This window comes from Pteronotus mesoamericanus, unplaced genomic scaffold (genome assembly GCF_021234165.1).
Source record: "Pteronotus mesoamericanus isolate MK-2021 breed Mesoamerican mustached bat unplaced genomic scaffold, CSHL_Meso_final contig_246, whole genome shotgun sequence".
Lineage (NCBI taxonomy): Eukaryota > Metazoa > Chordata > Mammalia > Chiroptera > Mormoopidae > Pteronotus > Pteronotus mesoamericanus.
The window spans coordinates 9,625,699-9,640,177 of NW_026555104.1; the positions used below are offsets into that span (position 1 = coordinate 9,625,699).

General features: G+C 50.1%; 1 protein-coding gene across 2 annotated transcripts in view; it reads left to right on the forward strand.

Moving 5' to 3' along the window:
• Window positions 1-2,373: 2,373 nt before the first annotated feature.
• The window catches only part of KSR1 (kinase suppressor of ras 1), a 152,336-nt gene continuing 140,230 nt past the window's right edge, over window positions 2,374-14,479 (forward strand). For both annotated transcript variants that reach the window (XM_054573186.1, XM_054573188.1), the window contains exon 1: window positions 2,374-2,793. In XM_054573186.1, the coding sequence (XP_054429161.1) occupies window positions 2,566-2,793 (228 nt within the window). In that variant the 5' untranslated portion in view covers window positions 2,374-2,565. The remainder of the gene's footprint in view (window positions 2,794-14,479) is intronic.

Genomic DNA, 14,479 nt, shown 5'->3' on the forward strand with positions numbered 1-14,479 from the left:
ATGTGTTGACTAGACCCCTATGGCAATTACAAGCTTGATGTAAATGCATAAATAGGCACTTAAGCAGGAAATCTCTTGTGAATTGAGTTAGAGTGAGTCAGTCGCTCAAGCCTGGCAGCTCTGGCTACTGAGCAAATGAAGGTTCTATACCAGCCAGGCTGCACTGTGGACCTACTTACCAGGCCTTCCCCTGTGCCAATGCTTCATAAAGTTCAGCCTCTAGATCTGCAGCGTCAGCATCACTTGAGAACTTGTTGGCATACAAATTCTCCAGCCTTGTCCTCAGTTTACTGAAGGGAGACTCTGTGGGCGGGGTCTGCAGTGTGCAGTAAGGAGCCTTCCAGGGGACTTCAATCCACTGTCAAGCCTGAGAACCATGGTCAAGCCGTTTCTCTTTCAGGGCAGTTATTACTGTGCTGCGTGGGGGTGGGGGTGGGGTTAAGGGAACAGTCAGGGTTGGGGGGGCTTAATGGGTACAGCACAGAGGGTCCTGTGACAAATTAATTGGTGATTGGGTCAGTGATTCTTAGTGGGGAGGGTCAGGAGTTAGGGAGGAAGGCCCTGGTGTTTCAGAAAATCTCAAGGGGAGGGATTTGCTTGCAAAAGCACATTTTAAAGTTACCATGATTTTGTCTTTCAGACCTAATATTTATTTTAACATTTCAAATGACATTAAAGTAAAGTATAATAGAAACTGCCAGCCAGTATTGACTAGATGTACAGTTTAGGAGGAAATTTAAGGCTGGGACCCTACGTCCTGTCAAATTATCATTCTCAAAAAAAAAAAAAAAAAAAAGGTGAAGAGAGAGGGAAACTGTTAAGTTGGCCCAGGAGAAACAGAAACTTGGCATGCCTGGGGAACTTGTGAAATGGGCTGTACTACTTTATGGAGCTCCTACTGTGTGCCAGGGACTGTATCTGGCTCCCTGAAGAGGATACAAAGACAATTTAGCCAGCCATTTAGGCAGCCAAGGAGCTTACAAAAGAAAATAATTCAGAGGAGAGATACTTCCTTTTGTTGGCAAATGTCGGAAGTATGGATGTGTGGGAGCTTTGATCAGCGCCTTGGCTTTTCGGTTTAGCCAGATAAATAGAGCACATGGTAGGAGGTGGGACGAGTGCGGGTAGGGACGGGAAGGGGTTTGAATGCTGGAGGCAGGAAAGGCTACCAGTCCAGGAGCAGTACTGCGCCCATGCCTGCTGCTGGGTCCCGGGCGTGTTTGGGTGATCTAAGGTTGGATAGTAACAATTGCTAACATTCAGTGACTACGTGTATGTACAACACCTAGATTTTTTAAAAAAGATATTTAAAAAAAGATTTTATTTATTTTTAGAGAGAGGGGAAGGGAGAGAGGGCCAGAAACATCCATTGGTTGCCTCTCCCACGTGCCCCAATGGGGACCAGCCTGGCAACCCAGGCATGTGCCCTGACTGGGACTACAACCAGAGACCGTTCGCTTTGTGGGACAATGCTCAACCAATGAAACCACACCGGTCAGTGCTGAACTCGTTCTTCATGTGATCTCTATGAGATAGGTACTGTTATCGCCCCAGTTGTACTACTGATGAGGAAACTCAGACACTCGGAGATGAGCTAACTTTGCCCATAGTCACACAGTTAGGCTGCACTAGAGATTGAATTTGAAACCAGGCGTTGGCTTTAGAGTGCTCCAAAGCGCAGGACAAATCAGTGTGCCACCCCAAACGTCTGGGCTGTCCGGCTGGTTTGGGTGGTACGGGGACGGGACACTTATTTTGGTGGGTGAAAAGTGTCCAGAAGAAAGCCCTTCCGTCTTTCTCCATGCCTGAGCAATTATTTCCTTTGGCATAGACAATCGGGAGTCCAGTGCTTTGCGAACCTGCTACAGCACAAGCACTTTAGGCCCCTTCCCACTAGATGGCGGCCCCTAAAACCCACATAAAAATTCTGTAACCTCCACTGTCCCCATATTCCAGGGTTTGGATGCGGCTGAGGAATGGCAGGATGCAAACCCTCCTCCGTTTCTAAGGGGACCCGACCCTTGTCCCGCCCCATCCGGGGGTCGGGGGAAGCCCCTAGGCTGGAGGCGGGCATGGGGGGGACGGGGATGGGCGGGGAGACGAGGCTCCCAGGCTCTGGGCGCCGGGGGGAGGAGTCGGCACGGAGCAGCCACTCCCGGGGCGCAGAGGCGGTCGCTCCCGCAACGCCTGCGTCCACCGCAGAGGGGAAGGCCGGGACCGCCGGTCGCTAGGCGTTGGGCGCGGACGCGGGCTCCGAAGGCGCGAGCCGGGAGGCAGGTGCACGGCTCGGACTACAAGTCCCAGCATGCCCAGCTGCCCTGACCCGGCCCCTGCTGCCACTTAAAGGCTCCGGGAGCCGCAGCCGTCGGGTCGCCGCGGCTTTCGCTTTGCTGCGGCGGCGGGGCGGGCGGGAGCTGTGGGCTTGGTTGCCGGCTCCACTCGCGTCACGTCTCCGGCAGCTCCGAAGGGCGCTCCTCGTGCGGCCCTCCCGGCTCGGGAATTCCCTGCCGAGCCCGCGCCCCAGGGCTCCCCGCCTCGGCCACCCCGCGGCCCCGATGCCGAGGCATGGATAGAGCGGCACGGCGTGCGGCGGCGATGGGAGAGAAGGAAGGCAGCGGCGGGGGGGTCGCGGCGGCCGCAGAGGGGTGCGCCGGAGCCGCGGCAAACCGGGCGCTGCAGCAGTGCGGGCAGCTCCAGAAGCTCATCGATATCTCCATCGGCAGCCTGCGCGGGCTGCGCACGAAGTGCGCGGTGTCCAACGACCTCACCCAGCAGGAGATCCGGACCCTGGAGGTAAGGCGGCCGCGGCTCGGAGGGTCAGGGACCCGGGCTGGGCCCGAGGATGCGGGGTTAGGCGGCCCGGGGACCTGCCGCTAATACTCCCCTCCAAGCTTCTGTCCACACGTCTCTTTGCATCCTTAAGCCCGGGTCGCCCTTATTGAAGCTTCCTCTCCTTCCTTGGTTCGATGATGCGGCAGGTTGAGGACTCAGGACCAGCCCCTCACCTTGGGCGGGCATTGGGGGGAGGGGTGGAGTGGGAACTGGGATGCAGGCTCCGGGAGCGGTGGGCGGGGTGGGCAGCGCGCGGACAGCCGCTGCCTCCTCACCTCCGCCCCCAGCCCTATTTCCAGCTTGCTTGGCCGCAGGACTCATGCTCCCACTGAGTCACACGCTGGACTTTTCACGGTGTGACTGAGCCGAGCAGCCGTGGGCTGGGGTGACGGGGGCAGGGGGAGGTCCCCTTGAAGTGTGAACAGAGGCCCGTCGTTCTCTGCTTTCGCCTCACGCCCCAGACACTCTTGTCCCTTCCTTTCCTTTCCTCCAGGTTCTTGTGTGCAGCTTTTCAAAAAGTGTTTGCTGAAACTGCATTTTTGCTCTTCAGGCATTTGGTGCTTTCCTTTCGCACTGCCACAGCGTTTCACTGCTCAAAATGTAATAATTACCCATCGACTCCCTTCAAATACTGGATGTTGGTTTAGGAAGGATTATGCTGGGGACTGGCCTTTGGTGCGAAGATAACACTATTTAAGGGCTTCTGGGGGAGACAGCCTCCAGTGTAAAGAAGAAATAAGATACGCCTGCCCTCCTCTCTCAAATTATAGTGGGACATGCAGTATTAAAAGAATTTGGAAGAAGCAGCCAAAAGTGTTGGGTTCTCAGCAGTCTGGGGAGCCCTCCCACCCCCCTACACAATAGAGGGAAACCAGTGTATTCCCAACTTGCTTTTGTCCAGAGGCTGAGAAGGCTGTGGAATTCAGAGACCAGTTAGTAAAAGCTAACTCGACTTGAAGAAGGGGCTCCACCTTGCACTGCCGCATCTGGCCTTCTGCAGATCTGGAGATGTTTTGTTTTGTTAGAATCTTAATTTCTCACCCAACCCCCCTGCCTCCCTTTATTGCTCATTGCCTCTGCCAACTGTCATAGGGCCAGCGGTGATTTGTTGTAATTATTACAAGACCCAATCCTCAGCACATCACAAACCTGAATCCCTGTTTGATCCAAAATGCTTAGGGGTGACTTCTCTCCTTCAGTTTTATTGTCTTAAAAGCTATAAAACCAGGAACATTAGAAGCATCTAATCAGTGCTGGCTATTATTATTTTTGTTACAGTTGCTATAGCAGTACTGACCAGGACTTTGCTTAAAAAACAAACCAACCAACAAAACTCCACACGACTGCTCCTTCTGCAGAAGTGCTGCTGTTTCCCAAGTGGGGAGAGATACTGGTTTCTTGAACACAGACAGCCAAGTGTGTTTTTGCCCAGCAAAGTTCAGTTTTTAAAGCGACACAATAGGGGGCCTATGTGGCTTAGTTCTGGGAGGGGAGAGTCCTTGTCCAGCAGCATGTGTATGATTGAACTGCTGTGTTGTTGGGATGAGAGAACGTTCCTTGTGTCGGCTTCTCTCGGATTGTCCCCTTGTTGCTCTGAAGTGCTCTTGGTTCACAGAATGGGTACAGGACAACCATTTGCTGTTTGTTCTCTGGGTGGAAATGGTGGTACCCTGACTTCCAGAGTGACTCCTGTTAACCAAGGTGTGGCATCATGACACCACAAGGCATCCAGCTATTCGTGTCTCTGAGCTGGTTTATTGGATGATCCAACTAAGCATCCTGAAACCCATCCTAAAGCCTGAAACGGACTTGCTGGGTGAACTGGAGCCGGTACCCAGCTCCCTGTCCTCTCCATTGTCTTGTGGATTCAGGTCCACCCTGCTTTATGAAAAGGCAGACTTCACTTGTCTGGGAGGATGGGAATTTAGACGCCAGCAACTAATTTGCTTGAATCACTTCCCGCCAGAGACCTCAGCCTCCTCACCTGAACAGGGAGGCTGGAGTGGATCTCTGTGGACTTCTGTTGTTTAGTGAAGGGGTATCCAGCTGGGTTGAATCAATGTTTGTTAGACATGCTCCTGTTTAAGAATATCTCTGTTTAATAAACAAAGACCAAACTCATAGATACAACAGAATTGTGGTTACCAGAGAGGAGGGGTGGACAAAGAAGGTAAAGCAGGTCAAATACAAGTTGACACTCAGGTATTGAACACATTGTAGAGGATATAGATGTTGTATTATAAAGTAGTACACCTGAACTGTATGTTTTAAACAATAAATGTTACCCCAATAAATTTAATTTTTAAAAAGACTAACAAGAAAAACAAAACAAAACAAAAAAATTAGTTCCTGCTTAAGAATGGTTCCAAAGTCCAGATGCACTAAACTGATACAATAGGGAGGACGTTTATTGCTCTAAGAATCCTGATGATAGGGGCAGTGTAGTAACTGGAAAAGCCCGTGGCTTTGATTTCAGGTCCAGGTGCTGTCTCTGTGACCTTGGACAAATCCCAAGACTCCAGAATCTCAAGCGTTCCCATCTGTAAAACGGGAATGAGACTGCTTAAACTGGCAATGTTGTCAAAGTTCACATTCTTCCTACTAAGAGAGTCTTCTCATAAACTTTTCCTCGTGAGCGTCCAATGACATTCATACTACAGGTCATCCTTAGGGGAAGCTACTTCTCTATCTGGCTCTTACTTCACAAAGGTGGGTGACACAGACTAGGAAGCCGTCCCAGCAGCATGCGGTGAGGTCCCATGGGACAGTGGTGATATCCAGTTTGGTTTTCTTTTCTGGTCTGCAGTCTCCTCTCGCATTCCAGGGCAGGGCCTCCAGAGGCAGTGCTTGCAACATTGGATTCCTGGCTTTTGAAGGCGGGATTGACCAGAGGGCTTGGCTTATGCAACCACGCCAGGCTTCTCCCAGAACCTTTAGGAACCTCAGCTCACCGTGACCCTTATTAAATAAGCGCTCATTGGGGGAAACGGCAGGTCAGATTCCTCTGAAAGTCCCCAATGCCTCGCCCAGCTGCTGGAGCCTGAGACCGCAGGTTGTGAGGGTGTGCGGGCCAGCGTGTCTAGCTGCTTATGAAGGCTTCCTCCATGCTGTGGTCCGGTTTGGATCCAAAGGAGTGGAAAGAGCCAAGGTTTAATTTTTGCCTCCTACCTGCCAGCCAGTGTGCTGTACCCTTCTTAGTCTGATGAGATCCACCAATGTTGGTCACACACACCGTTCTTCTCTACATGGGAAGGGGAAGAAGATAAAATCTGAACCCCGAGTCTGAATCTGTAAACAAGTTGTGAGGCTGCTTCATCCCAGCGGAGCCTGGTGCCCCATCTCCATCAAAGCCTCTTAGGGGGTCCGAGAAGTCCACTGAGGCAGGATAGAATGTTCTCCTTCCCCAGATGTGCTCACACAGAGACCCCTGGCTGGCCTCACAACCAGGCCTGGGGCCCCGCATCAGTTCATTCCCTCGTGCAGCTGTCCCATTCGGGCCGAGTCTGCTGGGCACTGGAGAGAGAGTGGTACCTCACAAAGATTTGTGTTTTGTGGACACTGCAACTTGGCCCTTTCCTACCAGCCTACTAGTACTTTCCAGAGAGAGGCCTGTCACATAGCACCTTGTGCTCTTCTGGAGAAAAATCCCTCCAAGAAGGCTGACCTGGAGAAAGGGTCCCCAAAGGACCTTTCCCATTGGCCTTGCTGGGAAGGGGACATTGAGGAGCTGGCCACTTCCCTGAGGAGTTGCCTGGAGGCACCTGGGGGGGCCCAGCTACTCCTGGGAAGACCAGGGAGGTTTGACCTTCGCTCAGCCGCACTGTGGCTGAGGTCCAGGCCCTCTGGGAGGAGGATCTGAGCTCTTCCTGTGGCCCATTCCCCCTGCTCCCCAGATGAGCTGGGTGGTGGAACTGCTGGGACGGGAAAGGGGTGACACCGCTCCCCACAGGTCAGGTCACTGGGACAGGCTTGGAGGTGTAGTCACTCGACACACCTGTGATTACTGATTTGCCTGCTGAGCTCCTAGTGACAGCCACACTGGCAAGAATTCTGAGGTAGGTAGGATGCTCTCTAGGTCTTTGGGGACATGTTCAATCTAATGGGGGAGCAAGGTAGGCAAACGGTAGCAACTCCAGTACCCTGGCTTGCTAAGAGTGCTTAGGAATTAGAAATGCGATGGAATGGCTGGCCAGTCCGACCTCCTGTTTTTATGAGGAATACTCCCAGTCTTGGTGGTGACTTGCCCAAGTCACAGGTCCCTGGCAGAACTGAGAGTGAAACCTGGTTTTCCTTTCCCCACCCAGCCACTGCCTCCAGTATGGCCTTTCTCTTCCGCTCCATCACCATAGTTTCAACTGTGCACTGGAGGTTTTAACTCCTGCAGTCCCTGAAGGGGTGCCGAGCTGGGGTACCGTGGTGTCATGTAGGAGCCCTTGGTGTCAGCTCTTGCCTCGACAACGTTTTCCTTGATGAAACGTGCCACCAGCAACCTCGGAGGTGGCCGGGGGAGGGACTGGCAGTTTCCCTGAGACTGGGGAGGGCTGGATGGGGCTGGGGGGAGGTGTTATCAGATCTGCAGCCCAGGCCGGTGTGAGTGCCAGCGCCCAGGGACAGTGATGTGAATACCTCCTTCTCCTCTGGGTTGGCTCCCAATCCAGGAACGCTGTATTCCCCACCACAAGTATGCTGGCGCTGCCTGCTGACTGTGGTCGGGAGAAGGACGGCAGGGGCCCGGGCCTTGGGGGCAGTGTCTGCCATGGGGCGGGGTGGGGGGTAAGCAACAAAGTCTGTGGCCGAGTCTCTGTAAGCAGTGCTTTTTAACGAGGACATCCTTTCAGAAAAGGCTGGTGAGAATCTTTTCCTATGTTCAGTTCAGAGGGAAAGCTGCGCAGGTGCCTTTGGGATTATGGGGACCTCTTTTGCACATTGTGAAAGCGGATGAGGGACAAGAGACACACTCAGTCACCTGTTCTGTGTTGAGAACTCCACGAGGCCCTTGGCATGTGTTGCCCCATTTAACGCTCACCAGGAGCCCATGAGGTCTCGTCCCCATTTTGCAGATAAGGACATTGTGACTCAGAGGGATTAAGAGACTGAGTTGGTAGGTGGTTGAACCTGGGTTGTCCACTGGTCTTCAGACCTCATTTTCTGAACTTCCTTATTACCTCTAGAAACTGTGGCAGGGAATTTTGGTCAGGGTTGTAGCTGCTGAGCCCAAGGAAGTAGCCAATAACAAGGAGAGCCTGCCCGGGGGCACTGGGCTCCGTTCCAGGTGACAGGGCCTGCGGGGGGCCACCCCAGGCTGTCTGCAGCCTGAGAGCTCAGCCCTGGGCTGCTTCCCTAAAGTGCGGCCCTGCACTCGCACAGACGTGTCTCTGTCAGCAGTGATGCAACCGCCCGGTGCCAGTCTCGTTCTGAGAAGTGAGAAGCTGCCTTGAGATCAAGTGACTCATAATTTTTTTAATGGATACCTGCCTTATTCTTTTTGAATAACTCCTCTGGTTAGCAGTATATTCTTTAACTTTCTGCTTTTAGCAAAATATTAGAAAACACACATAATGATGTTTGTTCACTGTAAAAATACACAGGCATAAAAGAAAATAAAATCACCCATAATGCCAGTTCTCTGAGTTCATCTTTTTTTCATGATAGCTAATATTTAATATGTTCCTGAGAAATAACTATATAACACTAAACTAGGTTTGCAAAATATGTAGATCATTGGCACATTGTGACTCAGATTTTTTTTTTTTTTAATGACAAGACATATTTGTTGACTGATTGACATAATGCAACAGCATGACGTTCTTCAGTCATTGTAGGTCTGGGAATTTAATCCAGGTGTTCCCATTCTCAATCCATTGCTTAAAAAGCCAAAATAAAAGCTTGTTTCTCTGTCATGTCACAGTCCGGTTTGGGTCAGGCAGCTGTCCTGGTAGCTGTCCCCCAGAGTGGCAGAGATAGGGACTCCTCTTTGTGGCTCTGCCACCTGGGGTCCTTCATTTCACACTGGTATAACACTCATGTAGTAAAGATTTTAACGTTGCTCCAAAAAAGGTCTGATTGTCTTCAGTTTCTAGGAGGTAATATATGCACCTTTGGAATGTCAGGCCTGATAGGAATGTCTGTGTTTCCGAGTTAATTCTTATTCGCATTTTGTATGAATTCTTCCAGTGCTTTTATACTCTGCATTTTCAAACAAATGTATGTTCTTACCATGTGCACTGCCTTATACATGGCTTCTGTCTACATCAATACACATAGGTCTGCAACGTCGCTGTTAGTGGCTGCCTTGTGGAACCAGTTCTCCCTTGTCAGCCATCAGGCTGTCGCCGAGTGTCACAGCAAGGGCAAGAGTGCAGCCCTCGAAGTGGAATTTGCTGGGTCAAAGTGTGTGAACACATGTAACGTTAGTCCTATTCTTTAAAATCTTTAGGGTGTATTATGTTCCCACCTCCCCATCAGGAATGCCAGAATTTATAAAATTACAGCCTCTATGCACTTACCCCTTTGCCACTGCATCTGTGTCCACCCTGAGGTCAAGGAGTGTAAACAGGACACAGGACATGGCCCTCGTGGCTGAGGTTCTGGGTTATGTGTTAAGGATTGTGGGTTCTAGTTTTGTGGTTGCCTGCAGCAAAGGGGGGCCTCTAGGTTGACCAATTAAGAGAGGGTCCTTTCCTTGCTCCAAGACAGTGGGGTTAGGGCAGGTAGATGTCGGGCTGTCTGTGTCCAGGGACTGGTCCCCTCTGGGCAGTGCACAGCTAAGTGATGAGGTCTTCATTACTGGAGGCTCATGAAAGACACCTCACTGTAGCCTGGGTTTCATCACCAACCATATATATTGATCAGAGAGCTATTTGGGGTGCCTTGGCTTTTGGGGTAGAGTCCTAGATTCCTAAGAAGGCTGCAAAGGGTCTTGGGATTTCCATCTGGTCCAGCCCTCTCTGCGGGTGAGGAAACTAAAGGCCCAAAGGCGAAGTGACTTATCAGGAATATGTATTAGGGAATAACCTTAACAAAGAGTGGAGCAGAGATGGGTGGTTCACGGAGCACTTAGCTGGGAGTCAGACCCGTGAGCAAGCAGCAGCCTGCCATTCTGCCTTCCTGTGCTGGGGGGTGGACCTTGGCCTCAAGGAGTTTCCTGCAAGAGGAAGCAAGAGGGTCTGCTTTCCTGGCCCCATAGCAATGCCTTAGGGATCCTGTGGACTGGAGAGCAATGTGGGGTGTCTTCTGGGTGGTGGCTGTTTTGAAAGCCAGTCTGCCCAGTGGGCTGGCTCAGTCTGAATGGACTCTCTGAGTCCTTGAACCAAACCTAACTTTCAAGGGCTTCTCATCCCAGGGACATGGGTGGATGAACTTTTATTCCTCTAGGGCACCGTATTTGTTTTAAATTTGTACGAGTGTTGCATTCTATACCATGATGAACTGTTGTTGGTTTTAATGTCAAGATGCCGTTATAAATAGCACACTATTGCTTCTAGAAGATACAGCCTTTTGATTGAGTGTCTTTGTGTTCCTCTTGGCCTACTCTATTCCAGATCCCAGGTGGAGATGCAGGGGTACTCGCTGGGATTAAAAATACTTTGTCATTTATTCCGAGGCAAGACTCTTTCCTATCTGCATTAAAAAGGTCTTAATTCAGACTGCCCCCGCTTTGAATTAAAACCTATATATTTATATAAATCTGTATTTGTTGTCCTGGTCTTGGTGGATGGCAGTGTGTTTTAACTGGGTGGATGGCTCTGCGATGTCAGGAGGCTGAAGTCATCCTGTTTGCTTGCAGTTTTTCTCCCTGCTTTCATTTTTCTGTCTTCAGAATAATGGCAAGAATGAAATAAGACTTGTGTAAGGGAAAGAATGCATAATGCAGTATGTGGAATAGCTCATCTATGGTTAGGAAACATAACTTTCATGCAGCATATATTACATACTTGAGTCTTTAACGTTGACCAGGGGAGTTTTGCTTTATGCAAAGCTGATGACATAAGCTGCTCATAGAGTGGTGGGACTTTCTTCGGCAAGGCACCCGGTGGTTTTGAGCCCCAATTTAGGCAGTTGATTTGGGTTTGGTTTTGCTGTGGATTAGCAGGACCCATTTCCCTCGTGGTGCACATAGTCTTGCTGGCCAGAAAAAAAAAAAGTTACAGGTCCTATTTTAAAAAGGAACCTGAGTGTTCTCATGCAGTAGCGTTTCCCTGGCCCTTAGACCGGGACCCTTGAAAAGGCGCACTGCAGCCTCTCCCGTGCTGCCTTCAGCGAGATGCTGTTGCCAGGGAGGGCTCCCAGGAGCTGAAATGTGCCGCCCCAGCCATCTCACGCCTGCAGACTCCTGCAGATGAAGACTGGTGTAAAGGCTCTGAGGAGACCTGCAGCAAGGGTTCCCAGACCTGTTTGTCCAAGGGATCTTTTTTCCACCTGAACACAGGTGGGAAAACATTACCTTACCCCATGAAGAGGGGAAGAGACAAGGCATTGTAGGCTTAGTTCAGCTGCTGCTGTTTTTGTGATACTGAGGTCCCATTTGAGGTTCTAGTGTAACTTGGGTGCATTGAGAAGAGGCAGGTGACCCCGTACACTTGCCCCGCAGTTCAAGGTTGCCTTTCGTTGAGGGAGGTACTTTACAAAGAAAGGCACAGTGTGCTCTGGCTCTTAAAGACACATTCCACGGAGTCCTTCCAACAAGGTGAGGAATACATGGCCAGAGAGGTCTCTGTGCCTGCAGTCCTTGAGTCCTGCCCCCTCCTGGCCTTGTGTGCCAGTTAGCCTGGTGCCAAGGGCAGCTCACTCAGGGCCGGAAAGGAACCTCATGACCCCATTGTGGGCAGAAAACCATCTAGGAGAAATGCAGAGGTCTGGGGGTGTGTTTGAGCCTGGGGCTGCCCGGGGCAGGGGAAGGGCTGGGCTGCAGACAAGGAATGCTTTTTAAAACAAAAAAGGAAATGCTGGCTCAGAATGGAAAGGAAAGGAAGCAGCTTCCTGTTTCTGGCTCTGGCCTTTTGAAAGGAGGAGCTCGCTCTAGCCCCTAGGCCAGCAGAGGCCTCGGCTGGCCGGGCTGTGGTGCCCTAGATGTGTGCTCCCGCCCGCTGCCTGAGGTCTCAGAAATAGAATGCTGGTTCCACCCCTTTTCATTTTCTCCAGATAACTGATCAAATGGATCTGTGGTTTCCAAAATGAATATTTATGTATATTACAAAATGGATGTGTCATAATAACTCACTTTTGCTTTTACTCCAAGCTTACTCCATGCCTGGCCCCCTTGTTAGGAGTTTTGTGCAGTATTTACTTCTCATAACAAGCTTGTGAATAAGGTTCTGTTGTTTTTCTTTCTTCACAGCTGGAGAGACTGAGGTGCAGAGAGGTTCAGTGACTTGCCCAGTCACACAGCTAAGGAGAGACTAACTTGTGACTGGAACCCAGACAGTCCCGTGTGGCTTGCATCCGCAACCTCTTCTCCCAGCTGGAAAATCTGTTAGCATAGAATGATTTTTTTAAGATCGGTGGCTTTTGTGTGGCTCCGGAGGGCAGACCCTTAGCCTGGGCCAGGCCCTGGTGATCCTTAGGTGAAATGGGTAGGTCTGAGTTTACATTAAAATTTTTTTTAATTGTGGAAATGTTCCAGCACGTACAGAAGCAGAGAGAATGGTTTGATGGAGCCCTTTGTACTGATCCCCCAGCTTCAGCACTTACCAGCTCTGGCCAGTCTTGGGTCATCTGTGGCGTTTATATTCAGAGTAAGCCTGGTTTTGAGAAAGGTGGCACTGGGCAATTGGCGGCAGGGAGGCAGAGAGACCTGGGGGGGGTCTTCTGGTCCAGCCCCCTCCTCTGGGCAGAGCTGTACCTACCCCGGCAGACTGGGAGGAATCTCTACACCTTTTCCCAAGGATGACTGTCTCAGTTTCCCCCGAAGCTACCTTGGCTTCTGACGGCCTGCACCGTACAGGAAGGCCGTCACCTTCTGTAAGCTGAACCTCCGGCTGCACCTGAAGCTTGTTCACAGATGGCGGAGTCAAGGAGCGATGCGTGACCTTCCTTATTCCCACAGCCCTGCCCGAGGCTGAGATGCGCTGTGTTAATAGAAGCGGGCCACCAGACCCCCCCAGAGTCACACTCTGTTGGTCCCGATTTCCAGCCCTTTCTTCTCCGTGGCTCCACCGTCTCCTCTTCTACCTTTCCTTGTAGCTTTATCCACATGTCATGAGTCGAGTGCATTTCAGCCAACATTTATTGAGCCCCTCTGTATGTGCCTGATGAGTCTGGGCAGATCCTGTTCTCCAGGAGCTCCCTGGAAACCTCGTTTTGGCAGCTTTTGCCTTGAAATGGGGCCCTGCACCCACTAAGGGACTTCCTTGCTTTTTGTGGTTCTTCTCATGGTTCTGCTCCGTCCTTCTCAAAGCCTGATCTCACTGAGCACTCTGTCTCATTTCTTCGTGGACTCTCACTCCCAGCAAAGGTAGTTTTCTTTGTTTTTTTTTTATTTTGCTTTTTACTGTTTTCTCACAAGCCAGTGGTGGTGCTGTGCCATGTTTTTCTAGCTGCATCCAATCTCTGAGCTTGGCTTCCTAAACACAATTATGGTGTCATTCCAGGAAAGGACAGTGTCGAGCACTTAGTAGGATGTGGAGGGCTGCAGGGAGGATTTCAGGGTGTGCATGGGCTCCAGGTGCAGAAGGTCACATTCACATCCTGACTCTATTCCTTGCTAGCTCTGTGACCTTGGGCAAGATCCTCAGCCTTCTGAACCTCAGTTATCTTGTTAGTTAAACGGGGATAAGAATGGTTTATTTTAGACTCTCTTGAGGAGTTGCTGAGACACAGAAGGTGTCCTGGGACAATGCCTGGTAATTCAATGTTTTTTAACCCCCTCTCATTGAACATTATTCTAAAAACACTTGTTCATGTTTCTCTATTATCTTCCTTTTGGTCATTTTAATTGCTGCATGATATTCTATCCAGTGGGTATGCTGTAGTTTGCCAAAGCATTTCCCTTGTTATTGGACATTTCGGTTGTTTCCAGATCTCTGCTGTTATAAACAACGTGACTGGAATCGTCTTTGCACAAGCACCTCTTTATTTTTGTTCCTTTTCTGAATTCATTTCCTTGGGATAATTCCCCAGGATGAAATTACTGGGTCAAAGAGCATGGATTTTTTGTGTGTGTGATGGTAGTTGCTGAACTATTCTCCATTTTATGCTTTTTGAATGATAGCTATCTTAAAAATTGTACTCCTGGGTGAATATCTCATTTTCTTTGCCAGCCATTTTGACCTCTGTGCCTTTCTCCCCTCACCCTTTTTTTGGCCTTCTTCAATCATTTCCCTTTTTTTTTTTTAAACATCTTTGTTAAGATATAATTGCCAAATAAAATGATAAGATATTCAAAGTTTGCAGATCATTCCCCACCTTGAATTTGCTATTTATTTATTTATTTATTTATTTTGTCTGTTCCTTCCTTCAGTGACTATTTATTGAGTATCTCCTGTGTGTCAGGCACTGTTTTGGGCACTGGAAAAAAAAGAGCAGTGAAGAAGACAGAGTGGTTCCTTTAATGGAAAGAGAAAGATGAAAAACAAACCAATAGAGAACAGTGGCCTGAGAAAAAGAGAACTGTAAGTGGGTTAGAGTGAGGGGGTGGGAAGAAGGTTGC